Source organism: Pinus tabuliformis, chromosome 3_2 (genome assembly GCF_031772625.1).
Source record: "Pinus tabuliformis cultivar Carrire ecotype Pingquan chromosome 3_2, CPIR1, whole genome shotgun sequence".
Taxonomy (NCBI): Eukaryota; Viridiplantae; Streptophyta; class Pinopsida; order Pinales; family Pinaceae; genus Pinus; species Pinus tabuliformis.
The window spans coordinates 667,541,076-667,567,143 of record NC_142302.1 but is presented as its reverse complement, the minus strand read 5'-3'; the positions used below and the strand labels follow the sequence as shown (position 1 = coordinate 667,567,143).

General features: G+C 38.6%; 2 protein-coding genes across 3 annotated transcripts in view; both read right to left on the bottom strand.

Annotated features, from left to right (window-relative positions):
- Nucleotides 1-1,023: 1,023 nt before the first annotated feature.
- The window catches only part of LOC149182406 (mitochondrial outer membrane protein porin of 36 kDa-like), a 66,021-nt gene continuing 40,976 nt past the window's right edge, over nt 1,024-26,068 (bottom strand). For both annotated transcript variants that reach the window (XM_089416836.1, XM_089416837.1), the window contains exons 3-7: nt 5,146-5,213; nt 4,876-4,986; nt 4,475-4,561; nt 1,776-1,984; nt 1,024-1,660 (exon numbers count right to left, since the gene is read on the bottom strand). In XM_089416836.1, the coding sequence (XP_089272962.1) occupies nt 1,360-1,660; nt 1,776-1,984; nt 4,475-4,561; nt 4,876-4,986; nt 5,146-5,213 (776 nt within the window). In that variant the 3' untranslated portion in view covers nt 1,024-1,359. The remainder of the gene's footprint in view (nt 1,661-1,775; nt 1,985-4,474; nt 4,562-4,875; nt 4,987-5,145; nt 5,214-26,068) is intronic.
- Nucleotides 24,786-25,883, bottom strand: LOC149182407 (uncharacterized). The gene is made up of 2 exons (XM_089418504.1): nt 25,739-25,883; nt 24,786-25,621 (listed from the first exon to the last, which is right to left on the bottom strand). Exons 1-2 carry the CDS (start codon nt 25,854-25,856, stop codon nt 24,969-24,971), a joined length of 771 nt encoding a protein of 256 aa, XP_089274630.1. The 5' UTR covers nt 25,857-25,883; the 3' UTR covers nt 24,786-24,968.

Below are 26,068 nucleotides of genomic sequence, written 5' to 3'. Positions count from 1 at the left end.
AAAAAAAATTACAAAGAATTACAGTTAGCGATAAATCCACTAGGTTCCAAATCTACTGATTGAGTTCTGAAAATGATTCCGAACGTAAACGATGAACTTAATCAGTGGGGGGTGGGGGACAGACTGTCCTAAAACGCCTCCATTTTACTCCAATACTCAACAGGAATTCAGCGATAGCAACTTTCTGACTTCTCGCATTCAGCTTCAATATTTCCGGGATTTAATTGAAATCAGAGGGCTCATTATACTAAAAATGCTGTTTTGTTTATGACGAAACTTTTTTCATCTCTAACATCCAAGATAAGAAACCCTAAGGTAACGCTTCTAGCTGCTAAGCATCAACGTGGGAATAAAACTTCAAACATTCCTTTTAGACGTTCACACACTCAAGGATATAGTGCTATCTGTAAAATCCTACAACTGAGGGTCCAATACCAACGAAAGCTTTACCTCAATCAACAGCGGGATATAAAACGCAGGGTGGATTTGTGCAAGGGGTTTCGATTGGATTTTCCACTTAGTTGTACAGAGTACCCATCGAAAATAAATTCTGGGATGAGAAATTGCACACAGTACACAACCCAGTGTTCAGGATCCTTCACAATGTCCGCCTATAATTCAATCGCATAGTTTATTAGCCAAAGCACTCATAAGACAAAAAACTCCAGGTACCACTGAACATGCTGGGAGCAGAATCTTGAACTATGGGATAGTCATTGTATCCTCCAAATGCATAATATGGAAAAAAAATCTAACCTTATCAAAGAAGGCTGGCCAAAATATCTATATAAAATGGGATAGTGTCATTGTACCCTCCAAATGCATAATATGACAAACATCTAGTATCAGATTGAAGCCTTCTTAAGACATGGAAAACACCCCATATCCTACTATTCTTGATCAGTCAACGGAGTACACTAGTGCATGAAACATAATTATAACATTTACACAGTCCGAGCTTTTCAAGAAAATAAAACTTCAATCATGTCAAAACAACGTTCAACAATAAGCAGGACAAAAAAATTAGGAAATTGCCCCTTCTCTTTCTTTTGGTAGTTGAAACATCAGATTTTTTTACTTCTGCTGACTTCACTGCACATAGCAGTCATATGTTATTAACCTGCCATAATATTCTCCAACGGACATCTTCAAACCTCACCAGTCTCAAACTTGTAAGATAATTACGGGAATCTATAAGTGCAAACTACCAAGCACTGAACAATGTCGCTACAGTGCCAGCCTACAACACAAAATGTGGGCACTAAATAGGATGCAGTCTCAAATGGACCACAGAGCATAGTAAAGTCCGTAGTCCATGGTTTATGAAAAACAATTATGAAGTAATTTTCAAGACTCCTTTCATGGTTTCAAAACCAGAGATAGACCCATCTTAGAACTGTTATCAAGAGCCTTGCTGTCTACTTCCCCGGAAAGAGTTATCAAAGACTTTGGCCTCCATTCATGCTGGACAAGGGCAGCAATTTTTCCGTGGTTATTCAAGCGTGCCTTTACAGTTGTAAAGGGATCCAAAGCATGTTGAGTACCCATGGTGAAAATATTCTCATTCCTTGAAATATTGTGGGCAATCTCGGCTCCAACTGCAGTCTTTGTGCTCACAATGTGCAAGTAAGATGCCTTCAATGTATCACCTCTGTCCGTTCTGCATAGTTTATACAAGATTCAGTATATAGTAATTACATATTGTATATGAAACTCTAGTTGAACTCCCTATCTAAAGAAAAAGAGGAAGTCAAAGACTAGAGAAGTGCACATACAAATTCAAAGAAGAAATGAAATCTGGCTGCACAAAGTTTAAGCCTGCATTGTATTTCGTAAAGTTGCTTGATGCAGTATCAAAAGCAAACTCGCCCCCAAGAGCAACACTTTCATTCCCGATGACTACAGAAGTCTCCACAACAGGAGTTGCTGTTAAGCCTATACTTGTACTGATCCCGGCATAATCATGAAAGTATTGAAGATCAACCTGACACATAGCAACAGAAACAAGAATGAGGTTCAACTTTCATATCAATCAGGTGCAATCAAGGTCCTTTAGGTCCTTGTGATCCAAGTAAGTCATTACCAAATTTGGTTTATTTTTTCTGGATTATTCTTTCTAATGAACTACTTAATGGCACTCGTCTTTGAACATTTAGCAGTAAAAGTAGAAAAATAGAGAATAGTCTATCTCTATCAGTGAAGCACGGAAGACATTTGGGTGTGGGATTCTTCTGTCTTATTGTTATAATTTTTTCTGGAGTAAGCTAAACTCATAGCAATCAGACTCCATTTTCAGTGATAAATTTAAGATGAATCCAGCCAAATTTGTGGGAACAGGCAGAGTTCCACAAAGATCCAGGTTTAATGCATGTTGGAATTTTGCCCCAAGGGGTTATTCCCCATTCTAAACCAACTCAGATGCTCAAAAAATCAATCAGAATTCCGGATTAATCAGAATAGTAACTTCGCAGGGGATCACCAGATTACAGCAGGGGGAGGGAAGATTACTCCATGATTAAACTGCTCCATTTTTTCTTACAAAACCCCTTCATCGTGTACTACACAATAGAGCCACGGAAAAACAACATAGCCATTACACTAAATAAATAATCACCAACTACACTGCAAAAAAATTATAATATCTGGGTTGAGACTATCTCTTTATATTTGAAACAAACAACTGCAATTATGCTGACCAGAGTGCACCAATGCTTGGGTGTAGGATTATTTTATGTTTACCCTATTATTTTTATAAAGCTCTCCTCATAAACCCCTTCATTCTGTGTACTACACAAGATAGCAACGAAAAAACAGCATACCTATTAATCCTAAGATCTAGTTAGCAATTATACTGCAAGCATTTTCCTAAGATTTCTGTTGAAACAAGGTGTCCTTGTGTTTGAAACAAACAGCTGCAATTATAAAAGAATGCATCAAAGCTCATATAACATTCAACTTGTGCTTAAAAAATGTCCCTCAATGGAAAACAAGAAGCACAACTAGCCAGGATACAAAAAGAGTGCATCGATGTACATATGACAATAAGATTGTGCTTAAACCAGAAGAGACCCAAATGCCTTTTCATTTGAAACTAACTCCAACTGTACCAATACAAAAGAGTACAGCAAAACACATGTAACTATTGGATCATACTCGGAAAATTTTAGGGGCTAATATTTGCTGGTGGGCTAAATTTCCATGCCTTTTCCAAAAAAAGATTCGCCGATTTCTATTTTTTTCTAAATTGATTCGCCCGAATTTTATAGTACACCATTATTTTACATTAAAAATCGCCAAAATATTATATCAACTAATATAAAATCATAGGAAATCTAAATATTTCTACAAAAATATCACCAAAATTTTACAATTTGCATATTAGGGACTAGTAAGATTCGCCAAGGTTTCTAAACTTTAAGATAAACTCCCATCCTCAAAATTTTCCTTAAAATTCATACTTAAACACAAGGAGCATCTTCAATTAAGTATTCTCTCTGAGTTCCATCTATGTGAAATCACTATTTATTAAGCTGACTGATAAACCCACCACCAACACTACCAGTAATCCTTGGACCTAAACAATTAGTCAGCATCAATATAATATTGATTCGCTCAAGAGAAAATATCAAAATAATTTAGGTTAAACCAAGCAGCCTTTACAGTGCTGTGAAACAAATGTGGAATCAAGAATACTTCCAGGGGAATCATCCAAGATCCACAATCCCAGAAACCTAAGGCCATCACCCAAAGGTAGGACGCCATTTGTGGGTTTTACCCTAAAGGGCTGTGAGACCACTTGACCCATGATGGTTCTACTGCCTTTGGTGACCCTTGTGGGGGTCAAGCAGCAACTTTTGTGAACCCTGGTGGAGGATAAGATATTCCCTCCTTTCACCCAACCAGTTAACCTCTCATGGCTACAGTCAAACAAATATAATCAAACTTACGTCAAATAAGATGTCATGCACAACTAAAACCAAACGTTGTGTCTAATGCATGTTTTCTATCCACAATGAACCAAAACCACATGGTAAGGACCTGCCCCCTCCTCAAACCCCACTGAGGTGTGATAATAAGCTGTTACTGTAGTCCGTTTCACCCTCTCCTGACGAAGCTCAGATACAATCTTAAAGAGTGCATTTGAACTTTGAAGCATGTCCTAGATCACCTGGACCATATACAGATTCCTGGCCCAAGCTGCAGTGAGAACATGGATTCCCAAAGAGCATATTTACACTTACATTCGAGCCCTCAGCTGCAACATCTCCCAAATAAAGTTTTTAAACCAACAAAAACAAAGCAAAAAAACATCCAAACAAACAGCAGAATATCACCATATATACGAATAAAATAAATATAATCGCAGTACCCCTGCCACTCGTACACTATATCACAGATAAAATTTGAAGAACAAATTAAAATTCCCAAATAATTTCAGAGGTTGAGAGTTAGTTGGGAAGCGGGGGACTCGTACCTTGCCAGATCTCTGGTCTGGGACAGTGAAGCTAAGAATAGCTTTCAATCCTGGTGTGGGTTCATCGATTGTCACAGTTGCAAATAACTATTCAGAAAAAGATTAATCATGTTAACACATATTATTTTCTTCCCAATTGAGTAAAGAAAACAAATAAAGTTACTTAAGACTCCAAAATGAACTGTAAATTAGCTACTTCAAGTTCAAATCCATGCAATGACATATAGGATAAAAGATTGAATAGCACCCTATCAGCAACCACCTACGTTTCATCAAGCACAACATTATAATAGAAATGTAAGACCGAAAAAAACAAAGTTAATGGCACTCTGACTTAAAAAGACATTCAAAAGCAATTTTGCATAAATCTTAGTGAATCAATTACTGTAGCAATTCCATACATTGGAGCTTGTGTCCACTTTAATATCAGTTGTAACATTTTTATTCTTCAACTGTGTCGTGAGATCCCCAAGAAAAAGCTCCCCTTTCTTGGTACCAGTGGATGTAAAGACCTGCTTGTCACAGCCATGCAAGCAACCAACTCTCAGTACCATGTGGCAAAAAAAATGGAATTGTGCACTAGGGCACTGGCACTCACTACTGCAAAGTTGGATCTTTGTTCAATCAACAGATTAATCAAAATTCAAATAAGAAAATAGAAAACAGCTTACCAATCCGGTGGGAGTGTAGGTGGTTAGACTAAACTTTTGGTCAACCAGGAAATCCTTATAAAGGAGATCTGCATATCACAAAATCTTTACTTTTAAAAATAGTAAATATAGACGTTATCAAAAAATGCTTAAAAATACTGAGACTGACTGAAATAATTATAAAGCCATTTCATATCATTTTAACTTCTGCAATACAGCATTATCTTTTCTTACACATGATGAATTAAAATCAGAAAAGCATTGATTGACATTTTTACATTGTTAAACTTGGGCTGCCACCCAAAGGAAGAAACTGATTGAATTGATTATAAATCCTGCGGGAAGAATTGCCACTAGAACATTAGGAGCTTAGGGTATAAGTTACCAATTTAACATGCCTATCCTTGAAAAAGGAGATTAGAGAAAATCCACAGGCATGTTTCCTTAGTAATAAAGATATAATCATCACAAGTAAGACCTCCTTGGTAAGGAAGTTGATGTCTGCTGCTGTTGGGACCAGGACCAATGGCTTACTGAATTTAGAATATTAGAAGCATGGTGGGAAGGTTATTTCCTGTGTTCCGCCGGGACTCCTCCCCCCAAAAACCCAGCATACCCACCATTTCCACATTTTGTGGTCACCCAAAGACATTAATAAATTATAAAATTATCTTATCTTATGGACCCTTACAAAATGTCCCCAGACTGCTAGGGACTTAATAGAGACTTGGGGGCTTGCTGGGCATCCCCAAGACATTCCAAGCAGGTTTCAGGAACGTTCCAAACAAATTTCAGAGATATTTTTGGCAGATTACACGGATTTTTTGGGCAGATTTTAAGAATATCCTAGGCAATATCTTCAGTTTTCACAATCATGGACATTGATGATTGGACAATATGACCATTTTTCCCATCCATTATTTTTGCATTGCACTGAATCTAAATCTATTGTACAAACTGCAACCCAAAACATTGGTTTCGTATGATGGGTTTCGATTTGTACTTCTGGTAACTTTAATATTATATTTTCAACAACAATTTACAAGCAAGGTCTCCATGTCCATAAAAAAGGAAATGCAAAATTCCAAAGGGCTCATTTTTTTTGTTATTGCCCTTGTTCTTCTCATTTTTTGGGTCATCACAGCTTTTACATATTGTACATAGGTTTGAAAGACGTTGATTTTTCATGATCTTCTAATCTGATAATTACTTCCAATGATTTCTTCATGAATTCATCTAATGTGACGTACATCATTAAGAAATTATACATAGAAAATCTCAACAATAACAACAATAATGACGGTAGGATCATGAAGAGACAGCCAAACACAAGACACAAATTTTTACCCTGGGAAATCCTTAACTAGGAAAAAACCCAGCAACCTTTTCTTAGAGAAATTTTGTCCAATACAAGATATACAATCTGATTTTTCCAATCAAAATATGTCAGACTGACCACAAAACTTAATAGGTCAAACCTGGTCAAACAGACCACTTTTTCCGCCTCCTGCAACTCTTCTGAAATTCAGTCAACTCTGGTCAACAGGGCCAAATTTCAGCCTCTTGCAACTGTCCCAGAAATTCGGTCAACTCTGGTCAACAGGGCCAAATTTCAGCCTCCTGCAACTGCCTCAGAAATTCGGTCAACTCTGGTGGAAACAGACTTGGTCAAATGGCCTCAGAATCTCCTCCTTAAATCACACGTGTGAACAGATAATCAGAATATGGCGTGTGAACAGAGAATCAGAAGATGTTGTGATGGTCGAATTGGTCTCCGAGTGATGAGGTCTAGTGCCTTCATATAGTGATTGAGGGTGCCCGAATAGGTGTCTTTATGGCTGAGCCAAACTGAACTTTTGGGGCCGACTTGAGCATTTTGGAGGTAAATTAATTCCAAATTTAAATTATAAATTTCTTCCTTTTAATTCGTCTTGAGGACCGACTTGAATACCAACCGTAGCCACCAAAAATCAACACTCCCTCTTGGCTAGGGAGGTATTCAACTTTGACTTTCTCAAATGTCTTCTTTGTTGAACAATTTCTCCATCCAAAGAAAAGATCGAATGAGCTTACTATGTTAATGTATCCATCCACTTCACGTGGAAAGCATCCTACATCAACATCATGCAAAGGGATCTCATTACCTACCAGTCAACTCTCCTTTGCAAATGGATCTAGTAACCCATTGGCCAAAGGCCTTCTAGTGTCCCACTGCCCTTTTGGCCTTTTGGGGTTTATAAGACTAGTCCTAGGTCACCAATTATCCAAATCATCACCTGGAACTTGGTCAACACCTACGACGTATGGTGAAACCCTAGGCAATTATCATACCTGCATGCCAATTGAATGGTAATACATTTGCCCAATGCTAAAGGCGCTCACTCTACCCATTAACCAAGTACTTCTTGGCAATCTAGGGGAGCATTCTGGACCTTGATGCTCTCGGGGCCATTCTCCCTAGCCACATTACATTGCCCCTAGTCAATAACTTTGACCTATCAATATCCTGACCTAGGGAGAATGTTTGCCCCTTGATGCTACAACATCAACACTCCCTCTAACTAAGGGAAGCATTCTCAACTACTCTAAGCTTGTCCCTGAAGTATACAAACTTCACCCTAGGACAGAGGCTTTGTGAGAATGTCAGCATCCTACTCATCTGTAGAAATGCATTGGAGCCTTACTGCTCCCTTCTATACCATATCTCGAATATACTGGTACTAGATCTCAATGTGCTTCGATTTATCATCATGGTCGTCTCCTACACCTATTCCAAGAAATCCTGGGAGTAGCTTTTGATGCTACACTGCTTCACAACTCGCTAAACTAGTTGCAATATGCTTGGTTTCTGCAGTGTTGAGTGCAACATATGTCTACTTCTTGCTCATCTAGAATATCATAACAGAACCCAAAACTGAAGCATCATCTTGATGTACTCTTCCTGTCTCCTGCACTCTCTACCCAAACTGAAATTGTTTATCCCTGCAGTTGTACTTCATTATTTCAATTCATATCCAATTGTATCCTGTTAGTACCTCAACACACGTGTTGCATGCCTCAACTCAACCATAAATTGACTGGCTTCTTTCACTAGATCCATCACCACAGCTGCTTTTAGGTCACCCTGACAGATCTTGTTGTGGCAATCCTGGCTTCTCCCTCTTCCACTTAACTTCTTCAGATTGGTAACCATGGGAATGGACATGGACTTGTTGTTCATCATCCCAAATCTCTGAAGAATCAGAACAATGTACTTCCTTTTGACAAAGGAAGATCTTACCCAACTTTTGCTATACTTCTAGTCCAAGAAATAATGTATCTAACCAAGATCCTTCATCTTGAACTCAAAGGTTAACTCCCTCTAACACTAAAGCAGTCCATGATTGCTCCCTCTATCACACAGGCAAATCTTCCTTCCATTGTTGCTTTCTTTGTCACGTGAGTCCTTCTACTTCCATCAGAAATAAGTCAAATAACAAGATCCACCAAGACTCATTAGATAATCATCAATATGAGAAATGCTCAAGGTTCATACAAAGCCTTCTTTAGTCTGCAAACATGAGATTCCCTCTCATGTACCTCAAAGCCTTGAAGTACCTCTATGTACACTTCCTCCTCAATTACTCCATTGAGGAAAGGGGTCTTCACATCCACCCATAATAGAAGCAACAGAAATAATAGTTCTAACACAAATGTGCCTAACAACTAAAGCAAATGTCTCCTCATAGTCCTCTCCCTCTTTCTGGGAGAATCCTTGTGAATCTTGCTTTGTACTTCTCTTTGTTGCCATCTACCGCGTACTTCATCTTGTAGATCCACTTGGAAGTCACCATTGACTTCTTTTCGACACAAGTTTCTCCATCATGGCATTCTTCAAACTTGTTGGCCCGCCTACTCCCTCTGAACTAGGAGCTCTTCCAATCATCAATACAATTTCTCCCTCTTGAACATGAGTCACTCAATCCTAGGAAAATCCTCTTGTCACAAATGTTTCTCCGTTCTTCCCGATGCTTCCATCTGTTGCAAGAGCTTTCGTTGTCTTCACGATGCACCTGCAACCCTCATTAGGAGGTCATGGAAGAAACGATTATAACCAAGCAAAAGATACAAAGACAAGAGGTTGACCAAAAAAAAATAAGAACAATAATCATGAAAGAAAGATAAAAGTGCTTATCATTTGATCTAAGGATAGTGGGGAATTTTGTCAACTCCCTCTCGATCCTTACCTTCTTGCAGAAATCATTGGAATCCATCTGCAAACTCATCATCCTTATTCTCTTCATCAACTACTAATGCATGTTGCTTTCCTTTTCTTCCTTGCATGAGCTAGGGTTCTTCATCCACAAATCAACTACAAGCTAATGACATTAGCATACTTGGCCATGTTCTAGGATTTTGCAAACCATTATCATAACCTTCAGACCTTCTAGAGTTTACAAACCCTAAGCCCAAAAATTTATTAAACTTGACATGCACAAATTATCCTATTGTAGTCAATGTAGAACATAACCAATTTGTCCAAAGCCATAAGTGAAAAGAATGTGCCATAGAGTCCTCATGTCTCTACATATAAGATGAAAGTGTGATTGCCTATTCCATCATATTATCAATCAATCAAGGATGTTCCATCTTGGTCAAACCACCAATATCAATCCAAGCAAATATAGTTTGTATTCTGCTTCTTTACCAACTTCTATGTCAACAAAAATAAATATTCAATAAAGAATGCTCCACGAAAGTAAAATGTCCCTTTCAAAAGGGAATATGGCATTCCAATGTCTAAACCCTGATCAATAAGAGCAGACGCTCAGCATTCTCTTCTCATTGCATATAAGACTATCCTCCAATGCTTATACAAGGGCTCCTTTCAACTATTCATTGTGGGATAACTTTACACTATCATAACTCTTGTTGTTGAGCTTTTCTTCCTCTAACAGATTTCACAAACAAGTCATTTTAGCGAATATTTGTTTACCCAATCTAAATTGGTCCTTCCTTTGTTTCATAAACTTTTGAGGCCTCTCAACTTCTTTTGTTCACCCTCCTGAGTTCTCTCGGCCTCCTTCTGCCTACGACTTTCCTCAAATAAGTTGCGGCCTTGTCCTGAAGCTTTTCGGCCTTGTTGAATTAGCCCTAAGGCCCTTGACTTACTTAATCATCTTGCAACCCTAAACTTAGGGCAAGGGCAGCCTACAGCACACCCTAATCTTCACTCTTGATCACAAATAGCCATGAACAGGCCTGATACCAACCTCCGCATGTCCTATTCTTTAACTTGTTTTACTCAGAACTCTGTGCTTAGTGATTCAGTGCTTCTTAATAACAAAACTCGGATGAGGAGTTTCATCCGTAATTATAAACAATTTTCAGACTCTCAAAAATAGAATAACAGGACTTCAGATGAGAGCCTCCTTTTAGTCACAACCAGAGTTAGGACTAGGGCTTCAACCCTCCATACCTGGTCCACACACAACTACAAGTAGAGCTTGACCCTCATAGGATAGAGATACTTATTAGACATAGATACAAACATGGCAGCTTCTCCTTCTCATTTAGCCTCTTTCAAGCAAGTCACTTGCCTTTCTTCAAGTCTCTTTAGTGGTTGCTCTTTAACCTCGCTCTGAAACCATGTTGATTTTTCACGATCTTCTAATCTGATAATTACTTCCAATGACTTCTTCACTAATTACATCATTAAGCAATTACACATAAAAAATCTCAACAATGATTAAAATAATGACAGTAGGGTCATGAAGAGACAAACAAACACAAGACAAATTTTAACCCTGGGAAAACCCTAACTAGGGAAAAACCAAGCAACCTTTTCTTAAAGAAATTTTGTCCAATTCAACAAGAGATACAATATGATTTTTCCAATCAAAATATGTCAGATTGACCACAAAACTTAATACGTCAAACCTGGTCAAACAAACCACTTTTTTCGGCCTCCTGCAACTCCTCTGAAATTCGATCAACTCTGGTCAACAAGGCCGAATTTCAGCCTCTTGCAACTACCTCAGAAATTCGCTCGACTCTGGTTAAAACAGACTTGGTCAAACTGCCTCAAAATCTTCTCCTTAACTTGCACGTGTGAACAGAAAATTAGGTGTTGTGATGGTCGAATTGGTCTCCAAGTGATGAGGTCAAGTGCCTTTATATAGTGATTGAGGGTGCCCGAATAGACGTGTCTTTATGGTTGAGTCGACCTGAACTTTTGGGGCTGACTTGAGCATTTTAGAGGTAAATTAAATCCAAATTTAAATTATAAATTTCTTCCTTTTAATTCCTTTTGAGGGTCAACTTGAATACAGGCTGTAGCCACCAAAATTCAACACGAGTCATTCAGATCCAATGCTTCCACCATCCCAATCTCAAGCATTGTGAAAACAGGCAGATAGTAGTCACTTAGATCAGGTACTAAATGTTTGAATAAATTCCTATTCTCAGTCATAGGACACATCCCTTAGGGTCTCATGTAATGTATTCCACGTGTCAGACATGACACGATGTATAAAACCTGTCGAATACAATTTTTATTGTGTCCTAAAATCATGACACGTATTTGCATCGTGGCGAAAACTTGTCGTAGCGTATTTCGATTTTAGGACACATGTCCCACGGAAATCCCTTCTTTAAAGCACGCAACTTGATTTTTTTTCAGTTTTTTCATCTTTGTTCGTGAGGTATTCCACCAGAGTTGAATTTGCTTTGTGTTTTCACTGTTCAATGTTCACATCTTGCTGGAGTTGCCTTGTGTTTTCAGTGTTTGGACATCAACAAAGTTGGACCATGATGAGTGTGCAACTAAGGGATTCGTAGGGCTAAGCATGCGACTAAGAGATTTTGGACAGGGCTGAGCGTGCGACTAAGGGATTCATAAGCAGACTAGAGGTACCTTTTGGCTTGCATACCTCACCAAGTAAGCACCAATCTGAAAACTTACTATTCAAACCTCATCTATGCGTCTTCGCATCATTCCTCTTGACTCATAATTAAAGAGCTCCCACTCAAGTTTTGAAATAAGACAATGATTTTGGTGCATCTCTCTAAAGTGCAATTAACATCCAAGGTCCACCTTTGCCATGGTATAGTAGAAGAATTTCTTCATCCCTGCCAATAGTAAAGGCATAACATGGTTAGAAAACTCCAACCAGTCAAACATATTTAAATTTGCCAGTAAACCGGGGCTTGTTTAAACCAACTGCATTGCAGTCACTAGGTTTTAATTATTGATATGATATGTGTCATGTTTCCAGGTTTGTTGTGTCTTATGTCGAATACTCGTATTTACATGTCCTGTGTCCTCGTGTCATGTGACTTAGTTCCTATTCAATCACCTTAATCTGAAATATGAATCTAATATGTTTACAGAACCAAAGTGTTTTATATTGGTTTTCAACACAGTTATTAAAATAAGCTATTGCAAAGGGAACGCCTTCTATGTTTTAACATAATCATCATTAACAAGAAAAGCTGCCATAGAGACAGTTCTGTCTAATAGACCCTTTGTGGACCTTATTGCAAATTGCAAACAGTTACACTTGAGTTTCCTAAAGCTAAACTACATGTTACTCATGTCTAGCAGTGCCAATAATGGAATGTCATGCAGGCCTTTTTTAACTTGCTCGATCTTTTTCAGAATTGGCAACTGTAGGGGCTGTGCATAACTCTATATAATATAGCTTGTTATTGCTTACAAGCTTGAAGCAACTATAAATGTTTAAACTTTACAGTGAAGTATAAATTATTATTATTATTATAGTTCCTGTCCCCAACCTCCCCTGAAAAATTTGGGGGTGCGCTCTAGCCATCCTAGGGATCTGTTCCCGCCATCCCGAAAACCAGTGCAACATAGGCTATTTCCATCTTTACTGAGTTCCACATTCAAGTCCTCCTCTGTACCTTAGACCAGCTTAATATAGGCACAAGACAGTTTACCTTCCACTTCATTTCACCTTCTTTTGGCAACACATGGGTTAAAACTTGGTCCTGCCATTGCAACCAAGTGTTGATCCTCCTCACTCTTGTCACAGCATCTTCTAAGCTTGCATAATGACCAATCATTTGCCAACCTCCTACCTTCAATCTGATATACTAAAACTGCCAAATCTGAAATTCAACTAATAGACTCTTACCGTGTCCACATTCTGATAAGATAAGATAATTGAATTAATGTCTAACAAATTACATTGTTTCAATGAGACTCAAAGTTACATCCAGTATCAGTAAGAGTGGGAGTGTGAGAGCAGCTCCTCATGCTTCTCTATGAAAAGCAGAAAAAGATCTAGGTACAAAGCTAACAGAGGAAATTTTAGCTTTGTACAAAGTTCTGAGTTGTCACGGCCAGGTGTGTTGCCTTGGTATCCTCTGTGCCACTAGCATTTTGGTCAGCAGTAGTTTTTCTTCCTGCTCCACAAATTCATTCCGCAATACAAAACCCTGTCAAATCTTTTATATTTCTTGTTCTTTTGTTCATAAGCCTAATTGGAGTTATCCAAGGTTCCAATTTCTTTCTCAAATCTGGCCTCGTACTCCATGTTTAAGTTTTTTATCTCTTCTTCCCTTCAAGAAAATATCTCTTTTCACAGTTGGGCAGACCCTTACGAAAATTAACTTGACAAGAGAATGTAGTGTGCTCTAGCAGCAAGCAGCAAGGCAATCAAGCTTGTATTACAACCCCCTAAGTGGGTGCAGATGAGGACAGATGCAAGTGCTGGGTGACTTTGACGGAATAGATATGCCCTTCATACTGCTGTGGTCTAGCAAAAGAGACTCTACAACATGTATTTCTCAAAACAATAAACTAACAGAAAGAAAAACTTGATAAAATTCGCCAAGTCATTTAAGATCCTTGACTTTGACAAATACTTGAAAACTTCATGTACATCTTGCAAAGCAAACTACATCTGCACTTCATTTTCTCCACGTCCTTTAAGGCCTCCTATGTTCTCTTAATGACATGCTAAAGCTCCAACCTATTAGACATCTTTGCGCTAAGGGTATCACACCAACCACAAAACTTGGAGTTGAGTTGCTCCCAAGTCCCTTGTACACCTTTGTGCCCAATGTCCTGGGCAGAACCTGGAAATTTGGGAATTTGGTGATAGTTACACAATCAAGTGTGTTCAAGAACTCAGAGGGCAAGGATTTTTCTACTAGGACTATCCATCTGATTGTTCCAACTCTTACTAGTCAACCAGTTATGCATTTGTTTCCCCCACTCTGACTTTTGCTTGAAGTCATTACTGGTGGAGCTGATATTTTGCTTTCAATGGGGTTGCATCCACTCCCTTGGCATCGGTCCCTTTTTTCTTATCTTCTTGTTTCTATTAAGATTCAGTTAAGGCTGCCACCTGACCTTTAGATGACATAAAGTCTTGTCTTTATCTTGTTCAAGGTTATCTCCACCAACCTCACACTAACTAGTCAACTTGTGGTCATTGTCAGCCCTCCAGTTACATCCACCCAAGACACTATCAAACTTATCTCTAATTGGATAGGTTTAGGGCTTGCCTCTATTGCTTAAGGTTGTCGGTTGGTTGTGATTGTTGGGGAGGTATAGGGTGTTAAAACCCTAGTTTTAAAAACTGGTCAAACCGGCCGGTTAGCTTCCTAAGATATCAAACCGGCCTAACAAATCTGATTGGTTGGCTGGTTGGTCAGGACCAATTGGGTAACTGACCGGCCGAATTTTGTAAAAAAACGGTCGGTTAGGAAGCCACATGGTTGGGCATTTTGATGGGACTCCCAGGTGGTTTGAGGTGGTTTTTAGCAAACCATGGTAGGTTCTCTTCTAAATATGGCCCCCTGAGCTTATAAAAGAATGCCTAAGCTCCTATTTGCCTCACACATTTGATTTCTAGTGTTTGTATGCATATGAGAGCTTGGACAGTTCTGCACCAACATTGACTTTTGGAGCAACAACAAGAAGGTTGGAGGTTCTTTGTCATCTTGGAGCTAGTTTGGAGTTGTCTAGTGGAGTTGGGGTCGTTGATCCCAATGCAAATCTGGTAGTTGAACAAAGAGCTAAAGAAAGTGAACCAACAAGACCAAGCATGGCACATGGTGACTCGTGAGGGAAGCTATAGTCATGCAACTCAGTGAACTCGTGCTTTTAATTTTGTTTGACCTAGTGTTGTTGCTCATGCTACTACTAGCACTGCTATTGAGGGTGGAGAGGAGTTTGAAGAGTCCTCAAACTCGAGCTAGATGATGTTTATGTAGCTCTTGGTGATGATCCCATGTGTAGTAGTGGTGATGAGTTTGATGAGTGATCATGTCAATTAGTGATTTGTAGTAGGCTAGTGGCCTAATAGCTTGAGTTGTAGCATTGTTTTTCGACTCAGGAGGCCATTTATAGCCTCGTTGTAGCATTGTTTTTTCACTCTAAAGGCCATTTAGAGCCTCATTGGTTATATATTTACTATTTTGTCAATGATATCATTGATATGTATTGCACTCGATGCCATTTTGATATATGCACCCTTACATGGTACATAGATGAGAATACTTTTCATATTTTGTCTCTAATGGTTTGGAATCATGGTTTGTAATCTTAAAAATATTTTTTTTCATTAAAATTTAATTAATTTGTGCATTTTTTTCCAATTCCAGTTTATTGAATCCGATTCGATCTAATTCCGATTCAATCACGGTTAGGTAGGCAGCTAATTCGAAACCCGGTTCCAGTTTTTAAACCTCTGGTTAAAAGTTAAAACCTTTTAACGAGCTTTTGCCCATTGTATTTTGTTATATTAGATTTTTAGTTTCTAAATAGTTTATGGCATCACAACTTTGGGTGTTATGGCCTAAGCCATCCCATATTATTTTGTTGGCTTATAGTTCATGGGTGCTTTGGATTAAGCCAACCTATTTAATTTGTTTTTGAGATATGATTGTGGAGATTATATATGCAGGCCACCTATTTTGTGTTAAAGCCTTGAACAAAGAATATTTTTTTAACAAACGTTTTTTGTATTAAAGCTTTTTGAGCTATGCTTATAAAGGCTGCATAAGCGAGCCACATTTTTTTGAACTAAAGGAAGCTTTGTTCAAAAAGATCATTCTTTTTGCATAATTTGACAAGCAAAAAGATTTATGATGTGTTTCCAGTTTCCACATACATGTAATGGCAAAGCTTTCCTATCTTTGTTTGATGTTTTTGGAGAACATGGGGTCTTTTTGCTTTGAAGTTAATTCAACATGTCATACAAGCAAAACTTCCTAATCAACCACCTTATAAGAGCTTTATAATGAAAAGTGTTGAATAATAATTAGAAAGGTAACTAAAATGGTTCCCTTCAAAGATACCAAGAGCATCCATATGGGTGACACAACCACTCCAAATCTGCACTCCCAATCAAAGCACCGAGGGAGCATGCTAATAATCCCCAATACAACACCGCAAGTGCAAATAAGCACCACATACAATGTGCCAAGAAACCATGCAAGTCCAAAATTCACTCTAGTGTACCAGAACCAGCTCACCAATGCTTACACAACAAATGAGCTCTGTCGCAAGATTACCCATCGCAACCATTTTAGAAGATAGAGCACACATGACATACCCTGACCAAGGGGGGGAAAATACATCCACCACCCTTCAGAGCATAACAAAGGAGGATGCAACATGAACCATTTGCTCCCCCACCTTTTTTATTCATTCCCCACATGTCAAGCCCTCCACTTTAGTGCCATTTGGCAATTGCACATTATTTGAGTTTTGTATATAGTTTTAATTGCCATAAGATTATGGGATGGGGCAATGCTTCTCAATGTTACTAACTTTGACCACTCATAATTATAAAGAGCAAACACTATTAGCCAATAGTCAGAATATTTATTATACTACCTCAAAATATGATGTGTCTAAAGGAAGTAAAAAATTTTTAGAGTCCCCCATATTTTTGTTAATATGGCTTTTAGATTCATGTCTTTAGGAAGATTCTTCTTGACCAAATTTTGAATTATAAATCTGGAGTCTCCAAGAATTGAAACGCTAGTGATATTTCATTCCTGAGTGAGCAATAAGCCTGGAAGGAGAGCATATACTTCTGCATGGTTGTTTGATCAAGTTCCTGAGCCCTAGGCAAAGGTTAAATCTATTGTTTTATTAGGGCAAAGAATGACCAACCCTCCACCCGGTCCTACCACCCCTCAATGAGTTCAAGGTTTGCTCAAACTTCTTGTGCAACATAAACACTAATCCAAAACTAAATAATGTTTATTGAGATAAGAATACATTTCCTATTTTTTTATTTGAATATAGGAGTATATGATGATCCCAGAATTGTCGAGTACTATTAGAATGGCCTACTCACATATCATTTGTTTGAAAACTTTTATGGGAGAAAAAACTTTTTCATTAATCATTCTTCTCATATTGCTTCTCTTCTTCATTAAATTAAAACGAATCACAAACCATCCTTAGAATTGAAGAAAGCTTCTAGGGAAACTCAAGCATGTATAAGTTGTTGCATAGATGCTCAATCACCTTTGACCTACAACAACCTTTTTAAGTACACACTCACTTAGGCATCATTCTTAAGTAGGAAGGACATCAAGTTGCATAACATTGTAATACATTTTTCAAGTTAATTTTATATACAGCATGTGAATGGAATTTTTGCCTTTCTAATTAAATTGATTAATTCAAAAAAACATCATATGAAGTGAGTTATGGTTTTTTGGGCAAGTGGTATTAATAAGCCACGATATTGGTCCATGGCATTGTAACAAATCCTATTGTGAGATGTATTATGAATAAGTATTTAGTTAGTTTTTATGATTTTTTTTAATTTTATTTTAGCATCGTGAGATGTATAATGGACTAAGTGTTTTGATGCTTATTATGGATTGATGCCTATCAACATTTATGATTTTAATTATATGGTTGTGCTAGTATATAGCTTTCTTGTCTTTAGTGTATGCTACACAAGTCACTTCTCTCGACTTCACAACAACCTAGAATGGGTGACCAATGGCCTTTCTTGGATTATCATCTCACATGGATTGTTATTTACGCTAAAACAATTATGTGTTCCAACATGCGCTACACATAATCAACTTCTTCAAGAGGCACACCATTGCCTACTATGAGGGATATTGTCATGTTTATAAAAAAAACTTTAGCATTTTAGATTATATTTTATTAAATAGTCATGAGAAGAAAAAAAGTTGAAGACTATATTTAACACTGTGCACTTTGTACCCAGTTGAAGCCTTCTCACCAAATGTTTGAGTCGTATCAACGTCTTCTAATGCCTTTGATACCTTCAATGGATTACTTTTGATATAGACATCATTGATTCCTATGGATTCCATTAATGAATTATCTTTCATGTAGATAGCATTAATGTTAAAATTGGCAACTAGGGCCAAATTCCACCTTGGGACAACTCATTTGATGGAGATGATGATTGCATTGGATTCCTCTTTTCGAGAGGTCCAAGATTGATATAAAGATCATCTCATTCGGACAAGCAGAAGTGTGATTTTGAATTTATGCCCTCACATGTGCAAATTGTTCAGGTCGACCTCATCATCATGTAGGCTCAAGAAGCCCAATGGATGTGTCTCTTATGTTGCCATTATGAGACAAGTGTTGTCCTTGATGGAAACTCACTCACAGGTCAAATCAGATTCGATAAAAGGAAACTCACACTGTAACAGGTCAATTCAGAGGTAACTGGACATTGGTACAGAAGAACAAGAAGTTCGAACAAGGGTCTACTGATCAAAATCAAGAAGTTGAAGGAAAAGGATGTTGTAAGCTGTATACGCAGGTTCACTTTGACAAAGAAGCATATACACGCGGGTTAACAAAACAAAAAGAGCGTATACGTATGCACGCACTTTCACAAGAGGAGAAACGCATATAGGTTGGAAAATCAAGGAAATTCAACATTAAAATACCAAGGGTCAATACCATGGTATTAGCCCACAATATTGTGCGAGTAACAACTATTTAATCCCGGCCAAGAATACCACAGGTTCTAAGTGTTGTTTTGGTCTGAGGTATTGAGAAAAGCCAAAAACTATATAAGGAGGAGAAGATCAAAGGGCCAAGTGTGCAAGTGAAAGGGTTTCTCAGGAATACTTCTATCTGAAGTATATTTTATGTTGCAGGGGCTATGATTATGATATGATCTAAAATATTTTGTGCACCTTGGATACAATGTTGGATCAGGATCATGAGACCTGAAATGACTTATCATTGTATGATCTGATATTGGTTGGGCTAGATCTGATTGCTTACGCATGTTTTATTCTTTAAATGTCATGATCTGGGTATGTCTGAAGTCTGGAATAGCAGCAAAGTTGTAAGTTAATATTTGCAGATCTATACGTTGGTTCACCTTGGTAAAGGCACGTATACACACAGGTTCGACTCTTCCAAGTAGCATATGCAAAAGAAAAGCCTATTGTTCAGAAATGACTGATCTATCTGATCAGTGCTGCTGTTTTACTGTTGTCTGTCAATGAAGTCTTCTTAGATCTGAAAGTAAAACTGAATGCATAAGGAGTTTGTGTCTGATTGATTGATTAAGTGAGAAGGGTTATCTTTGCTGCTGACTGTCTGGATCTCTGTAAATTGACAGTAGATGTTCAAAATATTACTGGTTGGTACAGATTTGATTTAGAAGTTTGTATGATTCAATAGTTTGGAGGTATACACAGGTTTTGTTATAGGAAGTAGCGTATACACGCAGGTTGGGTTCATTAAAGTAGCGTATACATTCTGATGTATGATTTTTTAGGTTGCAGCTGGTTCTGAATGATGATGCAGGTTTCTGGGTTCAGCACAGTGTTCTGGTGACAGTGATCTGACTGTTCAGATTGATTGGTTGTTAGTTGATGTAGTTATTATTATAGAGTTTGAGCTTCAAAGTTTATGATGGGTCCAATGTGAAAATTTGATGAAACGAGGCCTTCATATTGTGTTGTTGTGTACCAGGAGTATCCAGTCTGAAAATTAATGAAACGTGGTCCCTGGAGGAAGAGAGAAGGTCGTAGCCTTCTGTAGGCCGGCGCCTACGTACTAGTAAACATATCGGCTAGTACAAGAGCTAGGGGGTTGTAGCTCCCTTCCAGTAGAAGCTGGAAAACGAGAGAAGGTTGTAGCCTTCTACAGGTGGGTGCTTGCGTACTGGTATGAGTCTACACCAGTACAAGATTGTAAACCGATTTTCTTTATATTAAGAAGACAAAGACGACAGCAGCAGGTAGTTTTTCTCCCACATTGGGTTTCCACCTTAAATCTTGGTGTTCATGTGTGTTGCTTATGTGTGATGGTTTATTACTGCACATAGTCACTGTATAATAAGATACTGATGCACTGATTAAAGATCAACACGTGATAAACTAACTAAATCATAAGTTCTCTGGGTATATGTTGGTTTCTTTAATCACATAAGCGTACACATGCAAGTTCACTTCATTGAAGTAGCATATATAAATCTGATTGGGAAATGAAAGATTATTGAATTGTAAATATTGATTCACCCCACCTCTCAGTATTATTTCCAACATCTTCACCCACAACGAATTGTATAAATACAAGAGACCTCACACCTCATTGGCACATTCATCACTCACACATTTTTCTCTCTCTTCATCTGATTGGTTCGTACAACATTGGGCAGCTTCTCTCTCTTATGCGTGTGGCAAGGAGGACGAGTTTCTGGGCAGAATTATAGGCCAAAATTTTAGAGTTCTAGGACAGGTTCGACCAGCGTTGACCAAGGACTTGTTGACCGAGTTTGATTATGTTTTTGGGGTCAAAGGTTCAATTTTTTCTAGGTCGCATCTCTGGGCACAAAAACTTAGTAATTCTGGGTTGTTTAAATTGCGTTGACATCAGGGTTAACTATTGTTGACCACAAAAAATTACAGCGATTTTCTCTCTCCTTTGAATGAGTTTGACCGAGCTCTTTTGGGCTGAATTTATCCTCCTGATCAAGCCGAGTTTGACCAAGGAAGACCGAGTTGCTTTGAGGACGATTTGTTGTTGTTTTGACCAACATTGACTTTCTGGTTAGCGCTGAAGTTTGACTGCAATTGACTGCAGAAATTTATAGGGTTGTTTTGACTTTTTTTGGGCCAGTCAATTTGACTTTTGTACTCTCTCTCTCTCTCTATTGAACTTTTGATTTAATAATAAGAAGAATTGATCAAAGGGTTTTCCCCACATTGGAGTTTTTCCCTGGCATCCGCAAAATTTGGTGTCCTCTTGTCTTGGCTTGTCTTCTGCACTTTGTTTCATGTTCTATCTACTTTTACTGTCAATGTGATGATTGTGATTGCTATTGGAAATTGGAAATTATTATTAGGTTGCTAAAGAACATTGAAGTAAATTGTGCTAGGCATAGAACATGCCATTGTTAACTAAAATTAACATGGTATCAGAGCTCAAGCGAAGACAAAGCCCAAACAAGAGTGAGAAAAGCAATCACTAAGGAAAGTTGTTGGACAAGAATATTGGTCTAGCTTCAATGACGACTACAACACACTTCAAATCCAAGGGCAAGCTCAAGGACAAATCCAACTATCATGCATGGAAGATGACTTTGGAAGAGGATGTGCTATGGACTATGTACAAGGAAGAGTGGTGGAGCCTCCTTCAAATGCACCTACTGCTGCAAAAACAAAGTACAATAAAGGTGAAGTCAAAGCTAAAAAAAAATATTGTAGACTCTATTCAAAAGCATTTGGTTGCCTATATCTTTGATTTGGAAACATCTAAGGAGATGTATGATAAATTGGTTAGGATGTTCAAAGTAAACAATGCAAATCAATTAAACTTTCTCAAGAACGAGTTGAAAGACATCAAGATGGATAGAGGAGAGTCCATTCAATCCTACTTCATGAGGATTACCGAAATCAAGAATGGTCTTCTATCTATTGGAGAAGTTGTTGGTGATAGGGAGCTCACTCTTATTGCACTTGGAGGTCTTACAAGAGCATGGGATGTGTTTAACACCACCATCCTCAACAATGACAGGATTCTGGGTTTTGATGAATTATTGGCTAGATGCACTCAAGAAGAAATAAGGATGATGGAGAGAGATAAGCCCTCAAATGGAAATGATCCTACTACTTTCTCCGCTCATGCTAAAAGGAAGAACAATGTTGGTCCAAAGATACAAAGTCAAGGATTTAAGTCGGGGATTCAAAGAAGGAAGAAAAGGCAAATGCTACAATTGTAACAGGTTTGGCCACTATGCTAGAGAGTGTCCTCACAAGAAGGATACTCCAAAGGATGATGACAACAACAACTACAAAAGCAATGGCAATCAAAGGAACAACAAGTTCAACAACAAAGGAAAGAGGAATGCTCCCGCTGCTCGATATGGAAATGGTCGTCCTCCCAAAAGATCAAGAAATTCCAAGTATGAAGAAAGTAATGTTGTAGAAAAACAAAATGAATTTTATCTTATTTCCACTTTATCTACTGCCTCTCCTCCGGATATATTGGATCATTTCCTCATGGATGGTGGATCCTCAAGGCACTTCACTGGGTACAAAGAGGCCCTCTCAAATTTGGTTGAAAAGAAGACTAACTTGCAAATCATACTTGGAGATAATGCCACCTATCCCGTGAAAGGAATAGGTATCGTCACTCTTCACTTGAATCAAGGTCAAACCATTCATCTACAAGAAGTATTGTATGTGCCCGATTTGAAGAAGAACTTGGTATCTATTTCTATGATGGAAGATAAAGGCTTCAAGGTAGCATTCATTGATGGAAAGGTACGTCTTTGGCAAAGAAACCCTAAAGATGCATTTACACTTGGATTTAGGGTTGATGGTCTTTATCAAGTTGGAGGAAGTCCTCTGGGAGCCATGTCTTGCGACACTTCTCTTCAATCCGAATTATGGCACCAGAGATTTGCCCACCTTCATTACAAAGCCTTACCTGGGGTATGCCTGATTTCAACATGAATCATGAAGGTGCTTGTCAGGATTGTGCAGCGAGGAAACTTACAAGGGGGTTCCCCTCAAGCAAAAGAAAAACTTATGATATTCTTCAACTGGTCCATTTTGACCTATCTAGTATGTTGCCCGTACCATCATTAGGAGGATACTTATATCATGTTATCTTTGTGGATGACTTCTCTCGCAAAACATGGATATATTTCTTGAAGAAGAAGGATGAAGTTTTCAAATGATTTTGTGATTTCAAAGCCTTGGTGGAGAATCAAACAGGAAAGAAGATCAAAATATTGAGGACTGATAATGGGACCAAATATGAATCAAATGAATTCAATGACTATTGTAAAGATGGGATTAAGAGGGAGACAATAGTTGCATACACCCCTGAACAAAATGGAGGTGTTGAATGAAAGAATCAAACGATCATGGAAGCCACCCATGCCATGCTTCATGATCTAGGTCTACCAAAATTCTTACGGGGAGAAGCCACAAATACTGTCGTATATGTTCCAAACAAGTGTCCACATCAAGCATTGAACTTCAAGCCACCCGAAGAAGTTTTTACTGGTAAGAAACCTAATGTTTCTCATTTTAGAATATTTGATTGTCTCGTATATTTTCATGTGCCTAAAGAGAAGAGAAACAAGTTGGAAGCATGCGGGAAGAAAAGAACTTTTGTGGCCTGTAGTGAAAATTCAAAGGAATATAGAATCTGTGTCTGGTCAACGAGATGTAGAAGTAAACCATGATGTTACATTTGATGAAGATACTGCTCTCAGGAAAGCCAAAGATCTCCCCATTCCAGGAAATGAAAATGATGATGCTACAGGAAAGCGGGATGAACCTTCGTCCGATGAGCCTATGCCCGATGTTGAAGGCCTGATGGATCCCATTGATCCACCTCCTAGTGATCCCTCTACCTCAAAGAGAAGATCATTGTGGCTCAAAGACACTCTCAAATATGTTGAAAAGCATATTGCTCCAAGAGGGCCATTTCGTGAAAGTAAGAAGCCCACTAGGTATCAAGGGTACCTTGCTGCTGTGAGTACCATTGTTCAATCTAAGCCTTGTACATTCGAAGAAGTCGTGAAATACCAAGTGTGGAAGGATGCAATGAATGAGGAAGATGAAACCATCATGAAGAATGATGTCTGGGATGTGGTTCCTAAACCCAAGGACAAGTCTATGGTCACGTCTAAATGGCTTTACAAAATCAAACATGAAGCTAATGGGAGTGTTGAAAAATAAAAGGCTAGGTTCGTTGCTCAAGGCTTCTCTCAAAAGGAAGGGGTGGACTATGATGGGATATTTGCACCAATTGCTCGATATACCACTATCTATTCGATTATTGCTCTTACTACCTCTCAAGGATGGAGCCTACACCAAATGGATGTGAATATTGCTTTCTTGCATGGCTCGCTTAAGGAGGAAGTCTACTTGGAACAACCTGAGGGGTTCGAAGTACAGAATCGAAGGACATACGTATGCAGATTGAAGAAATCCCTTTATGGGTTGAAGCCAATGTTTTACAAAACGGACTCGGATTCGGACTCGGCCGAGGATCGACTCGGAAACGGAAACGGAAACGGCAATGACTCGGCCGGCTCGATTTCAATGACTCGGTCGTTGTAAAAAATACATTAAATATTTATTTTTTTTATAAAAAAACATAATTTTAAATATTTTAAACATAATTTTAAAGATTTTCATTCAAGTTTCCAAACACACAACATTATAATATACATGGAAGACAACATATGATCAAAGTAGGCTCATGAACCAATCCATTATATCAAAATGGTACAGTGTACCCAATGGCAATAGTAAATACATAGTCAACTGTAGTCTGTCATACATGATCAAAGACTCAAGAGTCAAAACAAAATACAAATAACCAAGGAGGCTAGTAGCTACTGGCTACTGCCAGAGGAGCCAAGATCATCTCGACCAATCTCTGGATCATCATCATCAGAGCCAGACAAGGGGCCCCATGGCTCCTCCTCATCATCATCGTCTCCAACTGCAACTGTAGAAGTGGTGCCAGTACCAGTACCACTAGGCTGTGAAGCAGATGCAAGCTGAGATAGAGTACAAATGCGGCTGCGCTTCTGTCGTGGCTGAGCAGAGGAAGGCGAAGCACCTACAACTGGAGTCCTACTAGCTGGCTGTGAGACTGAGGCTGGTGGATTGGGATCTGCATTCAACTGAACACGCTGCAGTGGATCTCCAACATCAATTTCATCAAGATCCTCATCAGGATCAAACTCTGGTAGACGACTCTCCACTACCCAATCTGATGTTGGATCAATGTCTTCCAACACAATGGGATCTGAATCAGGTCTTTTGTTCAGCAATTGGTTCCGTCTGAGCCGAAGGTTGTATTGGACAAAAACTAGATCATTCAACCGTTTTTGCTCCAAACGGTTTCTCTTCTTTGTGTGAATCCTCTCAAAGACAGACCAATTGCGCTCACACCCAGATGCACTGCAAGTTTGACTCAAAATACGAATTGCAAACCTTTGCAATTCAGGGCACTGGCCACCAAAGGCCTCCCACCATTGTGCTGCAAAAAACATAGGAGTGTAATGAATTATGAGTTAGATGAAGGCTGAAGCTCAACAAAATTACAAATTATATCTAACTTGAAATTGAGAAATTGAAAATTGAAATTTTTGTTTACCTGGCTCATCTGCTTCTCTTGCAATCTTTGCTAGGTTCTTCCCAAAGGTACCTGTTGCATTGCTGAAGGATGTGACCTGCTGATGTATCAGTAGCTGATCAGACTCCGATGGGACCATGCGCTCAATGCAATCAACCAGTCCATCTCTGACCCCCCCCCTCAAAGCTCCTGACTCCTTAGCTTTATAATGATACCGTGGGTTCAAAAAATACCCAGCTGCATGTATAGGGCGATGAAGTTGATTGTTCCATCTTTCATCAATGATTGCCCAAATGAGCCCATACTTTGCCACTCTATCCTTGTATGCTGCCTTTATTTGCTCCTTTGCTT